Source organism: Rhinopithecus roxellana, chromosome 19 (genome assembly GCF_007565055.1).
Source record: "Rhinopithecus roxellana isolate Shanxi Qingling chromosome 19, ASM756505v1, whole genome shotgun sequence".
In the NCBI taxonomy this organism is placed as follows: domain Eukaryota; kingdom Metazoa; phylum Chordata; class Mammalia; order Primates; family Cercopithecidae; genus Rhinopithecus; species Rhinopithecus roxellana.
In genome coordinates, this window is record NC_044567.1 from 69,522,542 (window position 1) to 69,540,105 (window position 17,564).

Here is a 17,564-nt window from a genome sequence, read left to right on the forward strand (position 1 = left end):
AAAGGAGTCTCGCTCTGTTGTCCACATTGGAGTAAAGTGGCATGATCTTGGCTCACTGCAAGCTCTGCTTCCCAGGTTCAAGCAATTCTCATGCCTTAGCCTCCTGAGTAGCTAGGATTGCAGGTGCATGCCACCACGCCTGGCTAATTTTTGTATTTTTAGTAGAGACAGGGTTTCACCATGTTGGCCAGGCTGGTCTCAAACTCCTGACCTCAAGCAATCCACCTGTCTCGGCTTCCAAAGTGCTGGGATTACAGGCGTGAGCCACTGCACCTGGCTAACTTTTTAATTTTTTTTTTTTTTTTTTTTTTTTTTTGAGACAGAGTCTCGCTCTGTCACCCAGGCTGGAGTGCAGTGGCACTATCTCAGCTCACTGTAAGCTCTGCCTCCCAGGTTCATGCCATTCTCCTGCCTCTGCCTCCCGAGTAGCTGGGACTACAGATGTCCACCACCACGCCCGGCTAATTTTTTGTATTTTTAGTAGAGACGGGGTTTCACCGTGTTAGCCAGGATGGTCTCGATCTCCTGACCTCATGATCCGTCCGCCTTGCCTTCCCAAAGTGCTGGGATTACAGGTGTGAGCCACAGTGGCCAGCCTAATTTTTTAATTTTTTTTTTTTTTTTTTTTTTTTTTTTTTGAGACGGAGTCTCGCTCTGTCACCCAGGCTGGAGTTCAGTGGCCGGATCTCAGCTCACTGCAAGCTCCGCCGCCCGGGTTTATGCCATTCTCCTGCCTCAGCCTCCCGAGTAGCTGGGACTACAGGCGCCCGCCACCTCGCCCGGCTAGTTTTTGTATTTTTAGTAGAGACGGGGTTTCACTGTGTTAGCCAGGATGGTCTCGATCTCCTGACCTCGTGATCCGCCCGTCTCGGCCTCCCAAAGTGCTGGGATTACAGGCTTGAGCCACCGCGCCCGGCCTTTAATTTTTTATTTGCAGAGACAAGGTCTTGCTATGTTGCCCAGGCTGGGCTCAAGTGATCCTCCTATCTCAACCTCCCAAGCAACTGGGATTACAGGCACATGCCACTGTGCCCAGCTATTACTTGATATTTTCTTGTTTGTATTTTCTTGTTTATCATTTGTAAGCTTGGAATCTTATCTGTCTTGTTCACTGCTATATTATCAGCTCCTGAAACAGTACCTGGCACCTAGTAAGTGACCAGTGAATATATGACTGAATGAATGAAGGCAGAAAGGTTTGTCTAAAATGCATTTCTTTTTCTAGCATTACTTCCTCACATTAAATATTTACATTCCCTATGATCAGGCAATTCATCCTCTGGGCACGTGACCTGAAGAGATTCTTTTACAGAAGACATACATGAGGCTGGGCGCGGTGGCTCATGCCTGTAATCCCTGCACTTTGGGAGGCCAAGGTGGGTGGATCACCTGAGGTCAGGAGTTCAAGACCAGCATGGCCAACATGGTGAAACCCCGTCTCTACTAAAAATACAAAAAAATTAGCGGGACGTGGTGGCAGGCACCTGTAATCCCGGCTACTGGGGAGGCTGAGGCAGGAGAATCGCTTGAACTTGGAAGGCGGAGGTTGTGTGGAGCCGAGATCATCCCACTACTCTCCAACCTGGGCAATAGAGCGAGACTCTGTCTCAAAAAAACAGAAGACCTCCATGAGAATGAAGCTGGGAAGTTAGAGGTGACGTGGGCATCCGTCTCTGAGAGTGTGAGGGTGAAATGTGGGTATATACTGTGGAGTGTCATGCAGCAATCAGAAGTACCAGGTTAGATGTACACATGACAACATGGATGGATTTTTTTTTTTTTCTCTTAAGACAAAGTCTTGCTCTTGTCGCCCAGGCTGGAGTGCAATGACGTGATCTCGGCTCACTGCAACCTCCACCTTCTGGGTTCAAGTGATTCTCCTGTCTCAGCCTCCTGAGTAGCTGGGATTACAGGCACCCACCACCACGCCTGGCTAATTTTTTTGTGTGTTTTTAGTAGAGATGGGGTTTCACCGTGTTGGCTAGGCTGGTCTTGAACTCCTGACCTCGTGATCCGCCCGCCTTGGCCTCCCAAAGTGCTGGGATTACAGGCGTGAGCCAATGCGCCCGGCTGCCAGGATGCATCTTAAAAACACATTGTTTAGGCCAACAATATATACACACACACACACAATGACATAACACACATAAAAAGAATCATTCCCACAAACAACAAACCATATCTCTCAGAGTATATCAAAACCAAAACGTGTGCAACATTGTAATTGCTTGTGGAGGAGCAGGGAAGTAAATGGGGTTGGGGGTGTTATAAAAGAAAAAAAATCAAGCCAATGGAGGAATGAATGAAATGTTCTATCCTGCTTAAAACTCTCCAGTGACTTCCCATTGAAAACTCATAGGTAAAGCTCAAGCCCTTTAGCTTAATTCTAAAGGCCCAAGATCTAATCCACTGCCACCCTGCCCACCCAGGTCTCAAGCACGGCCTCCTGACCAGTCTTCCTGACATTGCTACAAGTGGCTATTTCAGTTTAACTAAAATAAAACTTAAGATTCAGTTCCTAAGTCTCATCAGCCACATTTTGCAAGCTCAATAGCCATATGAGGCTCATGGATACTGTATTAGCACAGATAGAGAACACTTCCACCCTCAAAGAAAGGCCTAGGAGACAGCACTGCTGTTCAACCAACTCTATTTTTTATTTTCATTTTTTTGGGACAGGGTCTCATTCTGTCGCCCAGGCTGGAGTGCAGTGGCACAATCACGGCTCACTGCAGCCCTGACCTTCCCAGGCTCACATGATCCTCTCGCCTCAGCCTCTGGAGTAGCTGGGACTACAGGTTCACATCAATACCCCCGGTTAATTTTTGTAGTTTTGGTAGAGACAGATTTCACCATGTTGCCCAGGCTGGTGTCTAGCTCCCGGGCTCAAGTGATGCCCCCACCCTTGGCCTCCCAAAGTGTTAGGATTATAGGCATGAGCCATCATGCCTGGCTTCAGCCATCTCTGTAAATCTCAGTACTCAGGATAGTAAATCTTCTGTTCTAAAAGTTTCAGAGATAGTTTCCTATTTGAATTCATTTCACTGAGATTTCTTGAGTGCTTTCCTCTGACCATCTGGACTGGGAGACAAGTGCACCAGTAACTATCATGATAATCTCAGCACTGGTTAGCAATTCTGTGGGTCACCTTCTAAAAATATTTCACATAGTTTACAATAAAATATACATATTCCTTTATTTCTTCAACAAACATTTATTGAGCACCTAGTGTGTGCGAGGTGCTAAAACATGCTAAGGTACAGTAGTGAATTAGACATACAAGATCCCTGTGGCAGGCTGGGAGCACTGACTCACGCCTGTAATCCCAACATTTTGGGAGGCTGAGGCGGGTGGATCATCTGAGGTCAGGAGTTTGAGACCAGCCTAACCAACATGGTGAAACCCTGTCATTACTAAAAATACAAAAATTAGCTGGGCTTGGTGGTGTGCACCTGTAAATCCCAGCTACTCAGGAGGCTGAGGCAGGAGACTCATTTGAACCTGGGAGGCGGAGGTTGCAAGTGAGCCGAGATTGCACCACTGCATTCCAGCCTGGGTAACAGAGCAAAAGTCCTGTTGCCAGGCTGGTCTTGAATTTATGGACTGAAGCAATCCTCCTGCCTCAGCCTCCAGAGTAGCTGAGATTATAGGCATGCTGCAACTATGCCTGGCAGTTTTCAAGAATATCTGAATTCTAATCATGGTGAGTGGGTGTAACCACAAGGAAGTAGGAAATAAATGTGTATGTCATTAAGACAAGCTAGAACCCAAACGATTGTATATGAATCTTTTCTTTTTTCCTTCTCTCTCTCTCTTTCTTTCTTTTTTTTTTGATGGAGTTTCGCTCTTGTTGCCCAGGTTGGAGTGCAATGGCGTGATCTCGGCTCACCGCAACTTCCTCCTACCAGGTTGATTCTCCTGCCTCAGCCTCCCAAGTAGTTGGGATTACAGGCATGTGCTACCACGCCCAGCTAATTTTGTATTTCTAGTAGAGACGGGGTTTCTCCATGTTGACCAGGCTGGTTTCAAACTCCTGACCTCAGGTGATCCGCCTGCCTTAGCCTCCCAAAGTGCTGGGATTACAGATGTGAGCCACAGCACCAGGCCATTTCTTTCTTTCTTTCTTTTCTTTTCTTTTATTTTCTTTTTTTTTTTTTGTGAGACAGAGTTTCTCTCTTGTTACCCAGTCTGGAGCGCAATGGCACAATCTCAGCTTACTGCAACCTCCACCTCCTTGGTTCAAGCAATTCTCCTGCCTCAGCCTCCTGAGTAGCTGGGATTACAGGCATGTGCCACCGTGCCTGGCTAATTTTTGTACTTTTAGTAGAGACGGGGTTTTGCCACGTTGACCAGGCTAGGTCTCAAACTCCTGACCTCAGGTGATCTGCCCACCTCAACCTCCCAAAGTACTAGGATTATAGGGGTGAGCCACTGCGCCCGGCTAAATCATTTCTCTCTCTGTTTTTTTTTTTTTTTTTTTTTTTTTTTGAGCCTCCCAAGTAGCTGAGATTACAGGCATGTGCCACTACACCTGGCTAATTTTTTTGGATTTTTATTTTTTAAATTTTTTTAGGAGACGGAGTCTCGCTGTGTCACCCAGGCTGGAGTGCAGTGACTCAGTCTCAGCTCACTGCAACCTCCACCTCCTGGGTTCAAGCCATTCTCCTGCTTCAGCCTCCCGAGTAGCTGGGACTACAGGCAAGCACCAGCACACCCGGCTAATTGTTGTATTTTTAGTAGAGACAGGGGTTTCACCATGTTGGCCAGGCTGGTCTTGAACTCCTGACCTCAAGTGATCTGCCCGCATCGGCCTCCCAAAGTGCTGGGATTACAGGCTTGAGCCACCATGCCCACTTGTGTGTGTGTATATATATATATATATATATTTTTTTTTTTTTTTGAGAAGGAGTCTCGCTCTGTCTCCCGGGCTGGGGTGCAGTGGCCGGATCTCAGCTCACTGCAAGCTCCGCCTCCCGGGTATACGCCATTCTCCTGCCTCAGCCTCCCGAGTAGCTGGGACTACAGGCACCCGCCACCTCGCCCGGCTAGTTTTTTGTATTTTTTAGTAGAGACGGGGTTTCACCGTGTTAGCCAGGATGGTCTCGATCTCCTGACCTTGTGATCCGCCCATCTCGGCCTCCCAAAGTGCTGGAATTACAGGCTTGAGCCACCGCGCCCGGCCATTTTTTTTTTTTTTTTTTAAAGTAGTGACAGTGTTTCACCATATTGGCCAGGCTGGTCTCGAACTCCTGACCTCGTTATCCACCTGCCTCGGCGTCCCAAAGTGCTGGGATTATAGGCATGAGCCACCGTGCCTGGCCGAATCATTTCTCAAGGAGGAAACTTTTTTTTTTTTTTCTTGAGACAGAGTCTCGCTCTGTCGCCCAGGCTGGAGTGCAGTGGTGGGATCTCAGCTCACTGCAACCTCCGCCTCCTGGGTTCAAGTGATTCTCCTGCCTCAGCCTCCCGAGTAGCTGGAACTACTGGTGCGTGCCACCACACCTGGCTAATTTTTTGTATTTTTAGTAGAGATGGAGTTTCACCGTGTTAGCCAGGATGGTCTCAATCTCCTGACCTCTGATCCACCCAACTTGGCCTCCCAAAATGCTGGGATTACAGGCGTGAGCCACCGCACCCAGCCCAAGAAGGAAACTTCTATGTGAACAGAAGAGAAATGCTTAATATGTAAATTAGACAGAAGGTCAGGTTGGGCGCAGTGGCTCACACCTATAATCCCAGCACTTTGGGAGGCCGAGGCGGGTGCATTATGAGGTCAGGAGTTCAAGACCAGCCTAGCCAAGATGATGAAACCCCGTCTCTACCAAAAAATACACAAATTAGCCGGGCATGGTGGTGGCACACACCAGTAGCGAGACTCCATCTCAAACAAAAAAGAAAAAAAAGAAGGTCAAAGAGAGGCTCTCCAACAGTTTTCAGAGGAGCCCTGATCCATGGTTATTCATATTCCAGGATTCTTCTTGAAGAGAAGACAGGCCTTTTTTACACTAAAGACAAATGTACTAAGCTCTTAGAGTTGTATGGTACTAGTCCTGAAGGAGGTGCAGCTAATTACCTTGCCTTGATTTCAAGGCTCTTTGAACTTTGTCTTTTCACTTCCCCCCAGCCCCCGAGATGAATTTTCGCTCTTGTTGCCCAGGCTAGATGCAATGTCGCAATCTCGGCTCACAGCAACCTCCACCTCCCGGGTTCAAGTGATTCTCCTGCCTCAGCCTCCCGAGTAGCTGGGATTACAGGCACGCGCTACCGTATCTGGCTCATTTTGTATTTTTTTTTTTTTTTTTTTTTTAGTAGAGACGGGGTTTCTCCACATTGGTCAGGCTGGTCTCAAACTCCTGATCTCAGGTGATCTGCCCACCTCAGCCTCCCAAAGTGCTGGGATTACAGGCGTGAGTCACCGCACCTGGTCTCATTTTTTTTTTTAGAGAGAGAATGAACAGATGGACCAACCAATATGGATATTCCATTGTCTTAGGTAATTTCAATCCATTTGTAAATAATCTGATACTGCCATATCTTTGTCAGTCTACTGTGAATCTGGTTAGCTTAAGTCAGGTGTATCTTTATTCAACATTACATTGATATTTATAACATACCAAGTGTTTGCCAGGCACAATTCTAGGAGCTGAGTACATGGTAGTGAACAAAACAGACAGGTTCCCATCCCTTATACAGATTTATTCTAATGAGGAAAACCAGACATTAATAAAACAATTATACAGATATATGAATATCAACAATCCATGATAAATGCTCTGTTTGCTGTGACAGCATGTAACACAGGAAGCTGACTTAGTATGCTAGGTCAAGAAAGGCTTCCCTGAGGAAGTCACTTGAGTTGGCAAAAGAAATGTGGACCTTTCAAAGCTGAAGACTCTACCGCGGACTGTGGTGATTCCATAGACACAACAGCACTGGTGGCCTTCCCAGGTGTTATCTCGTCATGCCACAATTCTACATGATATTTTGCCATTGTTTTTCTCTGTGTATGCCTCAGTCTTCTGTCCAGATTATCTATGCTTCTAGATTGAATGGACACTCCTGGGGGCTGTGAATACCCAACCTCTTTTTGATATCGTGGAGCTTCTGCCTTACCCTTAGCTCAGTCAAGACACTTAGTCAGTGTCTCAGAGAAATGAACTGGTTAAGACTGTCAGGCTGAGCGCAGTGGCTAACGCCTGTAATTCCAACCCTTTGGGAGGCAGAGGCAGGCAGATCACCTGAGGTCCAGCCTGGCCAACATGGTGAAATCCCATCTCTACTAAAAATACAAAAAAAAAAAAAAAAAAATTAGCTAGGTGTGGTGGCACACACCTGTAGTCGCAGCCACCTGGGAGGCTGAGGCAGGAGAATCGCTTGAACCCAGGAGGCAGAGGTTGCAGTGAGCTGAGATTGTGCCACTAGAGTGAAAACTCTTGTCTCAAAAAAAAAAAAAAAAAAAAAAAAAAAAAAAAAGCCTGTTGGCCAGGCACCGTGGCTTATGCCTATAATCCCAGCACTTTGGGTGGGCAGATCCCTGGAGTCTAGGAGTTCAAGACCAGCCTGAGCAACATGATGAAACCTCATCTCCACAAAAATTACAAAAATTAGCTGGAGGCAGTGGTGTGCACCTACTACTAGTTGGGAAAATAGCTCGTCTCTAGCCTCACGGTCTCCTATGATTTAAGACAATGTCAATGTAATCTAACATACCATTCTCGCTGTGTCGCCCAGGCTGGAGTGCAGTGGGGTGATCTCAGCTCACTACAACCTCCGCCTCCTGGGTTCAAGCGAATCTCCTGCCTCTGCCTCCCGAGTAGCTGGGATTACAGGCGCCCACCACCATGCCTAGCTAATTTTTTTGTATTTTCAGTAGAGACAGGGGTTTCACTACGTTGGCCAGGTGGTCTTGAACTCCTGAACTTGTGATCCGCCCGCCTGGGCCTCCCAAAGTCCTGGGATTACAGGCCTGAGCCACCGCGCCCGGCCTACCACTATTTTACTTATGTATTATTTATTTATGTTTTTGAGACTTAGTTTCACTCTTGTAGCCCAGGTTGGAGTGCAATGGCGCAATCTCGGCTCACGGCAACCTCCACCTCCCAGGTTCAAGCGATTCTCCTGCCTCAGTCTCCCGAGTAGCTGGGATTATAGGCATGCGCCGCCACGGCGGCTAATTTTGTATTTTTAGTAGAGATGGGGTTTCTCCATATTGGTCAGGCTAGTCTCGAACTCCCGACCTCAGATGATCCGCCCGCCTCGGCCTCCCAAAGTGCTGGGATTACAGGTGTCAACCACCGCGCCCAGCCCACCACTCTTTTTTTATAGACAATTTTTTCTGAAGGATCTCGTAGACAATTCTTTTGGGAATCGCAGAGCACAGTTGGGGAAAACACAGTAATACCATCTAAGTCTCTTTACTGAGAACCTCAAAGCGGAATGGCCTCTACGGATGCCATAGAGACCAATACGGACGGAGGGTTTAAACAAGATGGTGTCCGCCGCAGCACCGCTCTATCTTCCCGGGTGAACTCTATGGCACAGCATAGGCGTTCGATTTAGAGAAGTGAAGCCGAGATGGGTGGGAACCCGACCACACTACCGCGCTAGGAAGAGTGGGGCGGAAAGACATCTCCCGCGCATGTGTGGAACTGGGGAGACTGATTCCAAGACAAGAGGCCCACCCCCCAGAGCAAGTTTTCTGAAACGTGTGAGTCGTTTAAGTTCAGTTAAAGCCGAGGTGGGGCGTATCCTGAGACGCATGCGTTCTAGACGAGACAAGTGATCTAGCGGCGTGGTCTTTTCAACGCCCGGCGTACAGACGACGTCTGAGGTGGAAGGGGCGTTTAGGATTCCGAACACGCATGCGTTCTGAGACCCAGGCGTTTCCTTTAGAGGGTGTGGAGTGCAGGGCTCCGTATTGCGCAGGCGCAAGGACTGTCCGGCAGGACAAGCGGTCTATCAAGGGGAGGGAAGAGGAGGTTGAAGAGATTAAAAAACCGGGTGCGCCTGCGCGTTGCAGATTAGTTGAAGACGCTCAGGGTTTGTGAGGGGCGGGGTCACGTATGCGCGTCATTGGCCGGGTAGGTGGGAGGGAGGGTGGAGATGGGGAGGGTGTGTGCGCTTGCGCAGTGCGGGGGTGGAGGGCGGAGGAGAAAGATAGCACGCTTGCGCGGCTGTCATAGGGCTGCTTGGTTGGTCAGTGGGGAGTCGGCGCCTGCGTACTAAGACCCGTGTGCAGCAGCGGCGGCGGCGGTAGAGGCGGCGGCGGCGGCGGCAGCGGGCTCGGAGGCAGCGGTTGGGCTCGCGGCGAGCGGACGGGGTCGAGTCGGTGCGTTCGCGCGAGGTGAGAGCGGGCAGGGCGCGCGTGCGCGGTACCTTGGTTTGGGCCCGGGAGAAGATGGAACGGCGCGGGGGTCGGGGAGGGGGCAGAGGGGAGCGGCGGCCGCCGCCGCACGGGTTCGGCCGGAGAGCGGCGCGAGGTGCGGAGAGGCGCGGGCGCGCGCCCCGGTTGGCGCGCGGGGTGACGGTTGGGGCTGGCCCGGTGACGTTGGAGCGACGCAGGGCGGGGGACGGCGAGCCGCGAGGCAGCCACGCGGGAGAGGCCGCCAGGCGGCCACGCCGGGGCGAGGGCCAGGGGCCAGATCGGCCCATCGGGGCAAGGGTACCTGGGCCGTTGAGGACCCGGCGCAGCGCGGCCACGTGAGGTGGGGGAGGGGGCTATTCGGTGAGAGGGCCTGATGGGGGGGGTTGGCGGACGGCCGGGGGGAGGGGAGGCGGCGTGGCTCCGGCCTGGCGCAGTCTCTGAGGAGGGGGCGGCCGCGGCACCGGAAGTGCCCCCCACGGGAGGCTGCCCTCGGGGTCGCAGGCCGCATGGCCGAGCGTGGACCGGGGCCGCATGGCAGCGCGGGGACCCCTCCCCCCCAGGTCCCGGCCACCGGAAGCCCCGAACGGCCACATGGTCTGCAGGAGCCGGCAGCCCCTAGCGCGGGGAGAGCTAGCCCTCGCGGGGTGTCCTAGGGGGCCGGGGCTTTTGAGAAGTGGGAGAAGACGGAGGCTCGCGTCCTGATCACCCCGGAGAGCATGCTGCAGGCATATGTTAGCGCTTCCCAACCTCAAGGGCCCCTGGAGCTTTCCTGCAAAACCCTCCTGTGAAGTGTGGCGGCCAGCCAGGTGTAAGTGGCACTCCTTCGAGCTGGGAGGCCGGAGAAATGGGGAAACTGAGGGCGTTTGGACAGGAGCCCAACTCTTCTGTCGGCCCGGGCGGACAGCGCCTTAAAGTCTCCGGCAGATGAGTTTCCCACCGTGATAGGCATTCTTCACCTTATCACTGTCTTCCCGTTGTAACTGGTTTGGGAGTTCCACGGTTTCGAAGTCCTTAACTCTACTAGCCTAGTATGATTTTCTACTACTCACTACTACCAACCTTTTGCTTTCATTTTATTGTCATTCACCACCCCCCACCTCTCCCACTTTCTACTGACTGTACTGGCCCGGCCTGAAAAGCCGACAGGACAGATGCATCCTGGGAAAAGTGGGAGGGCCTTCCAGGAGAGGCTGGGTTCCTCGGTTCTCTTTGGGAACCAAGATCGAGGTGTTTGGCAGGGGGATCATTTCGGAAACAACTTTGCTTTCTCCCCCTTGGCTTGTTGCAAGTGCATGTTGGCGAGGCGGGAATCCCCCAAAGAGGCCTTGTGGTTTCCTGTAGCAGTGACTGGTTTGTGTGTGGATGGAGGGGGGGTGGTGTAACAGATGGGTGGGGCCTTGTCCTCCGGTCTCCACCCTCCCCCCCACATTAGCCCTGCCCTTTTGCTGGATCATAGCTGCTCACCTAATTATAGCCCTGGCTGTGTGTGGGGAAGAGGGGTGGTTGGTTTCAGTGGCAAGTAACACCTGAGTCCTCCCCCCTCCCAGGAAGTAGGCCTTTTCTCATCTCTGAGATTTGACATTCCAGCTCCCTAGAGCCTTCCTTTCCCAAGCCACCACTCTAACTTTGATTTATGCGGGAGAAACCAGCTATTCCACCCTCCCATACACACACCAGTTCTTGAGTATATTTGAGCCCAGTCAGTATTTTAAGTTCAGGAACTCTGACTTTATTTTAGGTGGGTAATGGAATACAGAGTTGGGAAAATGTTTCTAGAGAGAAATGGGATAGATTGGAGGTCCTGTTAACCTCCATGCTTATTCACTTCAGTTCTCTTCTTGGCTCTAGTTGGAATCGAAGCCTCTTAAAATGGCAGATGATTTGGACTTCGAGACAGGAGATGCAGGGGCCTCAGCCACCTTCCCAATGCAGTGCTCAGCATTACGTAAGAATGGCTTTGTGGTGCTCAAAGGCCGGCCATGTAAGATCGTCGAGATGTCTACTTCGAAGACTGGCAAGCACGGCCACGCCAAGGTTAGAATTTCACCTCCACATCTTGCCTTCCCCGTGCCTCCAGTATCCTTGGCGCTCCCAGCAGCAAGCTGCCAACAGTGCTGACTTTCCTTTAACTCTGCTTTTACTGTCTGATTCTTTTTGTTTAGCACTCAGCCTTCATACCCATTCAGACAACTACACCTGCTCCCCAGTCTTCAGCCTCTTCTGTGGTTACCCTTCTGTCCCCCCATCATTATCTGGTAGTCCCTCCGTTTCTCCAGCTTTGTGCCAGTCTCTTAACTTCAATTCATAGGCCTTTATGCTCTAGCTATTCAGTTGCTCCTTCCTTATTCTTGGTTTTCACTTTTTCTTCCCTTGAGCCATTGTAGCTGGTTGTTTCCATCACGTTGCCCAGGGTTTCTCCAGTTCTACCAGAATGTGGCCTTCCCCTGGAGGGACTCCTGCGTTAATTCTGAGCTTTCAGATCACCTTGCCGCTTCGTTCCTCAGTTCTAGCTTTCCCTTTGGAACTCTGATGCAGGATCAAACTGCCCCTACCTGCCCCATCCCACTCTCCTTGGGTTCCTTGAGCCTCCATGCTGTCATGGGTTTTAACATTCTTGCTAGCACTTCCCTCATCACCTCAGATTTTTCCTGTCTCTTTAGAACTTCAACGTGGTTCGTTCTTGTTGAGTTTCTTGTGGTGTTTTTCCTTAATCAGTTTTTGCATCTTTTGACTTGACACTGATCTTGGGTTATTCCCTAGTATCCTTCTCTGTGCTCTTCTGGCTTCCTTATTTTCTAGCTACATAGTTATTTCTGATCTCCCTGCAAGTCCTTTTTTCTCTTCAGCTCTTTCACATTTCTTATTTCTTATCTTTCCCCTTCTACCCTCCTTATTTCCCAATTTCTAAGCTCTTTCTCCTGGTGTCCAGAAAACTCTTCCAAACTTTTACCCAGACTCCTCCCACTCCCCTAGACTCCTAGCATCTTATCTTTTATCGAGGTAACCGTCTTCTCTAAGCCTGCCATGCAGTTTTCTCTTGTGCTGTCAACCCCAATCTCAACGGTGGTTTTTTAGCCTCTGTTGTTTTGTTTTCTTTAAGAGGCTTTACTGTTTCTTGAGTTGACTGGTTCAATTCCAATACTCCAGTCTTTGCCCCAACAATGTAGTCTGACTTCCCTCATCAGGCAAGGTCACTTGCAGCCTTTGTTTCCTCCGTCTTAAGAGTTTGGTTGGGTTTCTCTCTGTGATGCTCACATACAGGTCCACCTGGTTGGCATTGACATCTTCACTGGGAAAAAATATGAAGATATCTGCCCGTCAACTCATAACATGGATGTCCCCAACATCAAAAGGAATGACTTCCAGGTATGTAGATGGTTTGGATGAGGATGGGTTAGCCGTTTATGGTGGAGGGAGAAGTTGGGGGATAGGGACTGATCAGGAGAGCTTGTGCTGGGAGAGGAAGGAAATGGCAGGAGAGGATATTTAGTGTTAGTTTGCTATCACTCCAGTTTGTCTATCAGAGCCTTTACTCTCAGCCTCCCTGGGCCTACTACCTTCAGCTTCCTTCCCTGTCTGCCCCCAGCTGATTGGCATCCAGGATGGGTACCTATCACTGCTCCAGGACAGTGGGGAGGTACGAGAGGACCTTCGTCTCCCTGAGGGAGACCTTGGCAAGGAGATTGAGCAGAAGTACGACTGTGGAGAAGAGATCCTGGTATGGTGCCTCCCTGCTTTTTCTTTTCTTTTCTTTTCTTTTGGAGATGGAGTCTTGCTCTATTGCCCAGGTTGGAGTGCAGTGGCTCGATCTCGACTCAGTGCAAGCTCTGCCTCCCGGGTTCATGCCATTCTCCTGCCTCAGCCTTCTGAGTAGCTGGGACTACAGGCGCCCGCCACCACGCCCGGCTAATTTTTTGTATTTTTAGTAGAGACAGGGTTTCACCATGTTAGCCGGGATGGTCTTGATTTTCTGACCTCGTGATCCGTCCGCCTTGGCCTCCCAAAGTGCTGGGATTACAGGCGTGAGCCACCGTGCCTGGCCCCCTCCCTGCTTTTGTGCTCAGCTTTGTTCTGTACGTTTCTTCCTGAGCTCAGACATCTCCTGTCTATCTCTCTTGCTCCTCCAGATCACGGTGCTGTCTGCCATGACAGAGGAGGCAGCTGTTGCAATCAAGGCCATGGCAAAATAACTGGCTCCCAGGTGAGTGTGACAAATCCCTCACTGTCCCCTTCACATTTTGTTGTCCTCAGCAGATCTGCTCTAGTCTTAATTGTTCCAGGCTTAATTTGTGCCCCTAGCCTGGCCCTGTTCTCCCTATCCTTCCTGTTGAAGATATTATCCTATCTTACTAATTTCTCTCTCCTACCTAGGGTGGCGGTGGTGGCAGCAGTGATCCTCTGAACCTGCAGAGGCCCCCTCCCCCAGCCTGGCCTGGCTGTGGCCTGGTCCTAGGCTGGACTCCTCCTACACCATTTATTTGATGTTTTATTTTGGTTTTCCCCACCCCCTCACCCTCAATCTGTCGGGGAGCCCCTCCCCTTCACCTAGCTCCCTTGGCCAGGAGCAAGCGAAGCTGTGGCCTTGGTGAAGCTGCCCTCCTCTTCTCCCCTCACACTACAGCCCTGGTGGGGGAGAAGGGGGTGGGTGCTGCTTGTGGTCTAGTCTTTTTTTTTTTTTTTTTTTTTTTTTTTTTTTTTTTTAATTCAATCTGGAATCAGAAAGTGGTGGATTCTGGCAAATGGTCCTTGTGCCCTCCCCACTCATCCCTGGTCTGGTCCCGTTGCCCATAGCCCTTTACCCTGAGCACCACCCCAACAGACTGGGGACCAGCCCCCTCCCCTGCCTGTGTCTCTCCCCAAACCCCTTTAGATGGGGAGGGAAGAGGAGGAGAGGGGAGGGGACCTGCCCCCTCCTCAGGCATCTGGGAGGGCCCTGCCCCCGTGGGCTTTACCCTTCCCTGCGGGCTCTCTCCCCGACATATTTGTTAAAATCAAACCTGAATAAAACTACAAGTTTAATATGAAGCCCCCAACTCAGCTGCTTATTTGAATTAAATGGATATATTTGGAAACCACAAAAAAGACTGAACTCTGCCACTGAGTTCATTGGAACCCGCTGTCTATCGCTGACTTGCTGTGGACCTGCCAGTCATCCCCCCACCCCCCAAGCAGCCTTGACCTATTCCAGACAGTTGGGTGGGAGGCAACACAAACAGCAGCAGCCAGGGTCAGTGGCAGGTAGATTTTATTGGCCTGGGACACACGGGGTACCCTCACCCACAGTGGGGTGGGGGGCATGATGTTGAAGATATAATCTGATGGTCACTTGTGGTAGAATCGCGGGTTCTGGCTGTGCTGGATGAAGGGGAGCCGAGGGCCAGGTTGGCTGGTAGCTGCAAAGCCCGACTGGCAGTGGTGATGAAAAGAGGGCTTTGTCACTGGGCGTACTCTCCCACTTAATACCCTACTGGTAACCACCCCCAAAGAGGAAGAAAAACCAGGTGATGTGGGCCACCTGTCCTACCTAATCCTGCTTTTCTGGATCCCTAGTGTAGGGATTCTGACAGGTAAATTGTATTACCATTCTTACCTTTCCTGCTGGTTGCATCTGCACAGGGAGCTGTGGGGAAGCAAGGAGTCCAGGGGCTGGATGCAGAGCCTGGGGGTGCATGGGGCGCAGAGAGGACTGCAGAGAACAGAGTCAGGGCCTGAGGCATACTGAAGCTCCCCTTAACATATCCCTAATCCTGACCTCCCAAGGTGCCATACTCACTGAGTCGGAGAAGCCAGTCTGCTGGTTAGCATGTTCCATCTGCTTTTGCAAGGACAGGGCACCACCAGGCTGGAGGAAACCTACGTGGGGAAGAGGGGCATGTGAGATGAGAAAGAAACAGGGAGGGGAGGACCCAGAGAGCTAGAGCTCCTGCATGGGATGTTATCACCTGTCTGAGTGGGCTGAAAGTGGCCGTGCACGGCATAGGGCTGTGGCTGTGGCTGAGATAGGTACTGCACTGCAGGGAATGCTGAAGGAGCTGAGAAAGGAAAAAGCCATTAAAACCTTTTACTCAATGGCATTCCTCCTTTGACGGTGAGGAAGGCCAAGCCCCATCCCTCCTATTACTCACCTCTGAGCTGCTGACTAGGACTATAAGCTGGCTGCGTGGGTCCATAGTGAGGTGGGGGCTGAGCAGTCCCATAGGCACCACCAGGACTGCCTTGGAATTGTCCATGCTCTGGTGTCCCCGCAAAAGCAGCTGCTGAGCCCACATAGTGCCGGGTCTAAGGAGGGAGAATGAGAACTTGCCTATAAACTTGAAAGCTGAAACCCAGTGACTTGTGTATTATCTGTATGCCCCGTTTCCCCCTAAACTTAAGTGCTTGATACGTTTGTGACTTGAATACTGGTGGCAAGGATGCATGGATGGAAGCAGTAGGGGCTGGGCATCCAATCCTACTCTCACCGTAAGCACTTGGGGTCCAAACATTTGTTTGGCTCTGTCAGCTGCCATGAGGGTGCCTGGGCGATTGTGTCCTCCAGGGCTCCCTAGAAAGGGAGAAGGGCTTCATGATGCTGAAATGGGAGGCTGCAACCTGTAAGAAGGCCGGTTCCATCAGGTGGTCTCTTTAGTCCTCACCCTGCATGCTGAGGAGATGAGTTCCTGTGTGGACGGTCAGGCTCTGCTGGTATGCAGCTGATGTCAGGGTGGTCAGGTCACTGGAGTGAGAGGAAGGCAGGTCAAAGCCAAGGACAGATGCCTTCTCTTTCGCCATTAAACACTAGTTCTTTTATTACTTGATCCCAGTTCCACTTGGCCCCCATTTCAGTTTTTAGCACTCCGATCCCACCTCTGTTCCTTTCGCCTCCGTTTTTCTTCCTCATGTAAAACTTTCTTGAGCTGCAGGAAAAGCTGATGCTTCTCTTCCTGTAGGGCCAAAAGCTTCTCCTCCAACTTCAGAATCTGGGAGGGAGTGGGAAGAGAAGATGAAGGCAGGGAGAGTCAAGGGAAGAAATCAAAGCTGGGAGAGTTCAAGGGACTGCTTACTTGTTCCTTGGTCTCCTCTAGTGACATTCTCTCTTCCATCTCCTTTTTCTTCCTTCTCTCCTGTTCTTCCTTCATCTTCTGTTCCATCATCTTATCCACCTCTTCTTCCTCTGGAGAATCAGGCAGAATGAAGAAGAGGCAGGGTAGTGAAAACAATTCCAACGTTAGATTGAAGACCAGCAAAACCCGGTCATCCCAACACGCCTGTGTGCTCTTTGCCTCGAGGGGACAAGCTCCCCCATCGCTGCAACAGGGAACGGAGAGGCTTTATCAGGTGCTCTCCAAGGTCCTTCCCGTCACAAGGGTTCTGGGGCGTGGACCAGGACGCTTAAATCCCACCACAACGGGGCTATTCCTTCCCTCCTCTGCGCTCGGCAGCGGGCGCACTGGTTGGCTGCTGGGTTGACGCCAACTCTGAGGTACAGGAGCCATTCTGGGCCGTGTGTCCCCCCGCTATGGCTCCGGCTCACCCTGCCGCTTGCGCTCCCGCTCCATCATAATGTGCCGGTGCAGCGCCCTGGCCATGGCGTTGGAAAGCTTGGGGCGCTCCAGGAGTGCGGGCATGGTGCTGCCGTGGGCGCTCGGGCCGTGGGCGCCCGGCTCTGTCTCTGACTGCCAGACCTCAGACGGCGCCTGCGGGGAGGCTGGCGCTCAGAGGGGGCCGCGCCCGGCCCAGGCGGAAGCCCGTCCGCCCGGCCCGCTCGCCGCCCCGGTCACGTGTCCCAGGAGCCCGCCACCCGGCCGGGCCCGCAGCCCCCGCTCCACCGCGCGCGCGGGCGGCGCCGGGATCCCCTGCTCGGTGCTGCCGCTCCCTGCCCAGCCAGCCCGGACGCCAGCCCGGACGCCAGCCCTCCCTACCCGACTTCTCTGCGCTTTCTCAGCAGCTAAGGCGCGCCCTGGCCCGTGCGTCACATCCGGAGGCCCGGCCGAGTTCTTCCGGAGTCACGGCTGCGGCCGACCTCACAGGTTGGGTGAGAGAAGGCGGAAGCGCGCTGCGACGGGTGCCCGCGGCGTCCAAATCCCGTAGCCGGGAAGGCGGGCGACGAGGGCTGTATACTGGTCTTGGCATCCTCAGCTCTCTTTAATTTCGCGGGCCCACCTGGTGGCACCCCAGGGGACGCGGGCTCCGGAGAGGGGCGCGCGAGAGAGAGGCCGAG

The 17,564-nt window shown here is 51.8% G+C and overlaps 2 protein-coding genes across 6 annotated transcripts; one reads left to right on the plus strand and one right to left on the minus strand.

Moving 5' to 3' along the window:
* The first annotated feature begins 8,594 nt into the window (after nt 1–8,594).
* Nucleotides 8,595–14,389, plus strand: EIF5A (eukaryotic translation initiation factor 5A). 5 transcript variants are annotated; one of them, XM_010377321.2, is made up of 6 exons: nt 8,595–8,707; nt 11,213–11,398; nt 12,626–12,730; nt 12,951–13,082; nt 13,492–13,565; nt 13,736–14,389. In XM_010377321.2, exons 1-5 carry the CDS (start codon nt 8,639–8,641, stop codon nt 13,552–13,554), a joined length of 555 nt encoding a protein of 184 aa, XP_010375623.1. In that variant the 5' UTR covers nt 8,595–8,638; the 3' UTR covers nt 13,555–13,565; nt 13,736–14,389. The 5 variants fall into 5 exon arrangements, with proteins under 5 accessions (XP_010375623.1, XP_010375624.1, XP_030778627.1 ...); XM_010377322.2 differs by lacking the exon at nt 8,595–8,707 and adding an exon at nt 8,975–9,343; XM_030922767.1 differs by lacking the exon at nt 8,595–8,707 and adding an exon at nt 9,165–9,328.
* Nucleotides 14,390–14,592: 203 nt separating this feature from the next.
* GPS2 (G protein pathway suppressor 2) lies at nt 14,593–17,499 on the minus strand. The gene is made up of 11 exons (XM_010377320.2): nt 17,266–17,499; nt 16,878–17,040; nt 16,408–16,517; nt 16,211–16,323; nt 16,000–16,079; nt 15,826–15,908; nt 15,490–15,643; nt 15,307–15,396; nt 15,138–15,217; nt 14,955–15,050; nt 14,593–14,770 (listed from the first exon to the last, which is right to left on the minus strand). The coding sequence occupies exons 2-11, from the start codon at nt 16,969–16,971 to the stop codon at nt 14,687–14,689; spliced, it is 984 nt and encodes a 327-aa protein (XP_010375622.1). The 5' UTR covers nt 16,972–17,040; nt 17,266–17,499; the 3' UTR covers nt 14,593–14,686.
* Between the last annotated feature and the right edge of the window lie 65 nt (nt 17,500–17,564).

Excerpts from the sequence above, each read along its gene's own strand:
- EIF5A (XM_010377321.2), top strand. The coding sequence starts at position 8,639 with ATGTGTGGAACTGGGGAGACTGATTCCAAGACAAGAGGCCCACCCCCC. Across the intron at positions 11,399-12,625 it reads GCAAGCACGGCCACGCCAAG|GTCCACCTGGTTGGCATTGA; the intron begins GTTAGAATTTCA and ends GCTCACATACAG. Across the intron at positions 12,731-12,950 it reads TCAAAAGGAATGACTTCCAG|CTGATTGGCATCCAGGATGG; the intron begins GTATGTAGATGG and ends GTCTGCCCCCAG.
- GPS2 (XM_010377320.2), bottom strand. The coding sequence starts at position 16,971 with ATGCCCGCACTCCTGGAGCGCCCCAAGCTTTCCAACGCCATGGCCAGG. Across the intron at positions 16,324-16,407 it reads TAGAGGAGACCAAGGAACAA|ATTCTGAAGTTGGAGGAGAA; the intron begins GTAAGCAGTCCC and ends ACTCCCTCCCAG. Across the intron at positions 15,909-15,999 it reads TCATCTCCTCAGCATGCAGG|GGAGCCCTGGAGGACACAAT; the intron begins GTGAGGACTAAA and ends CTCCCTTTCTAG.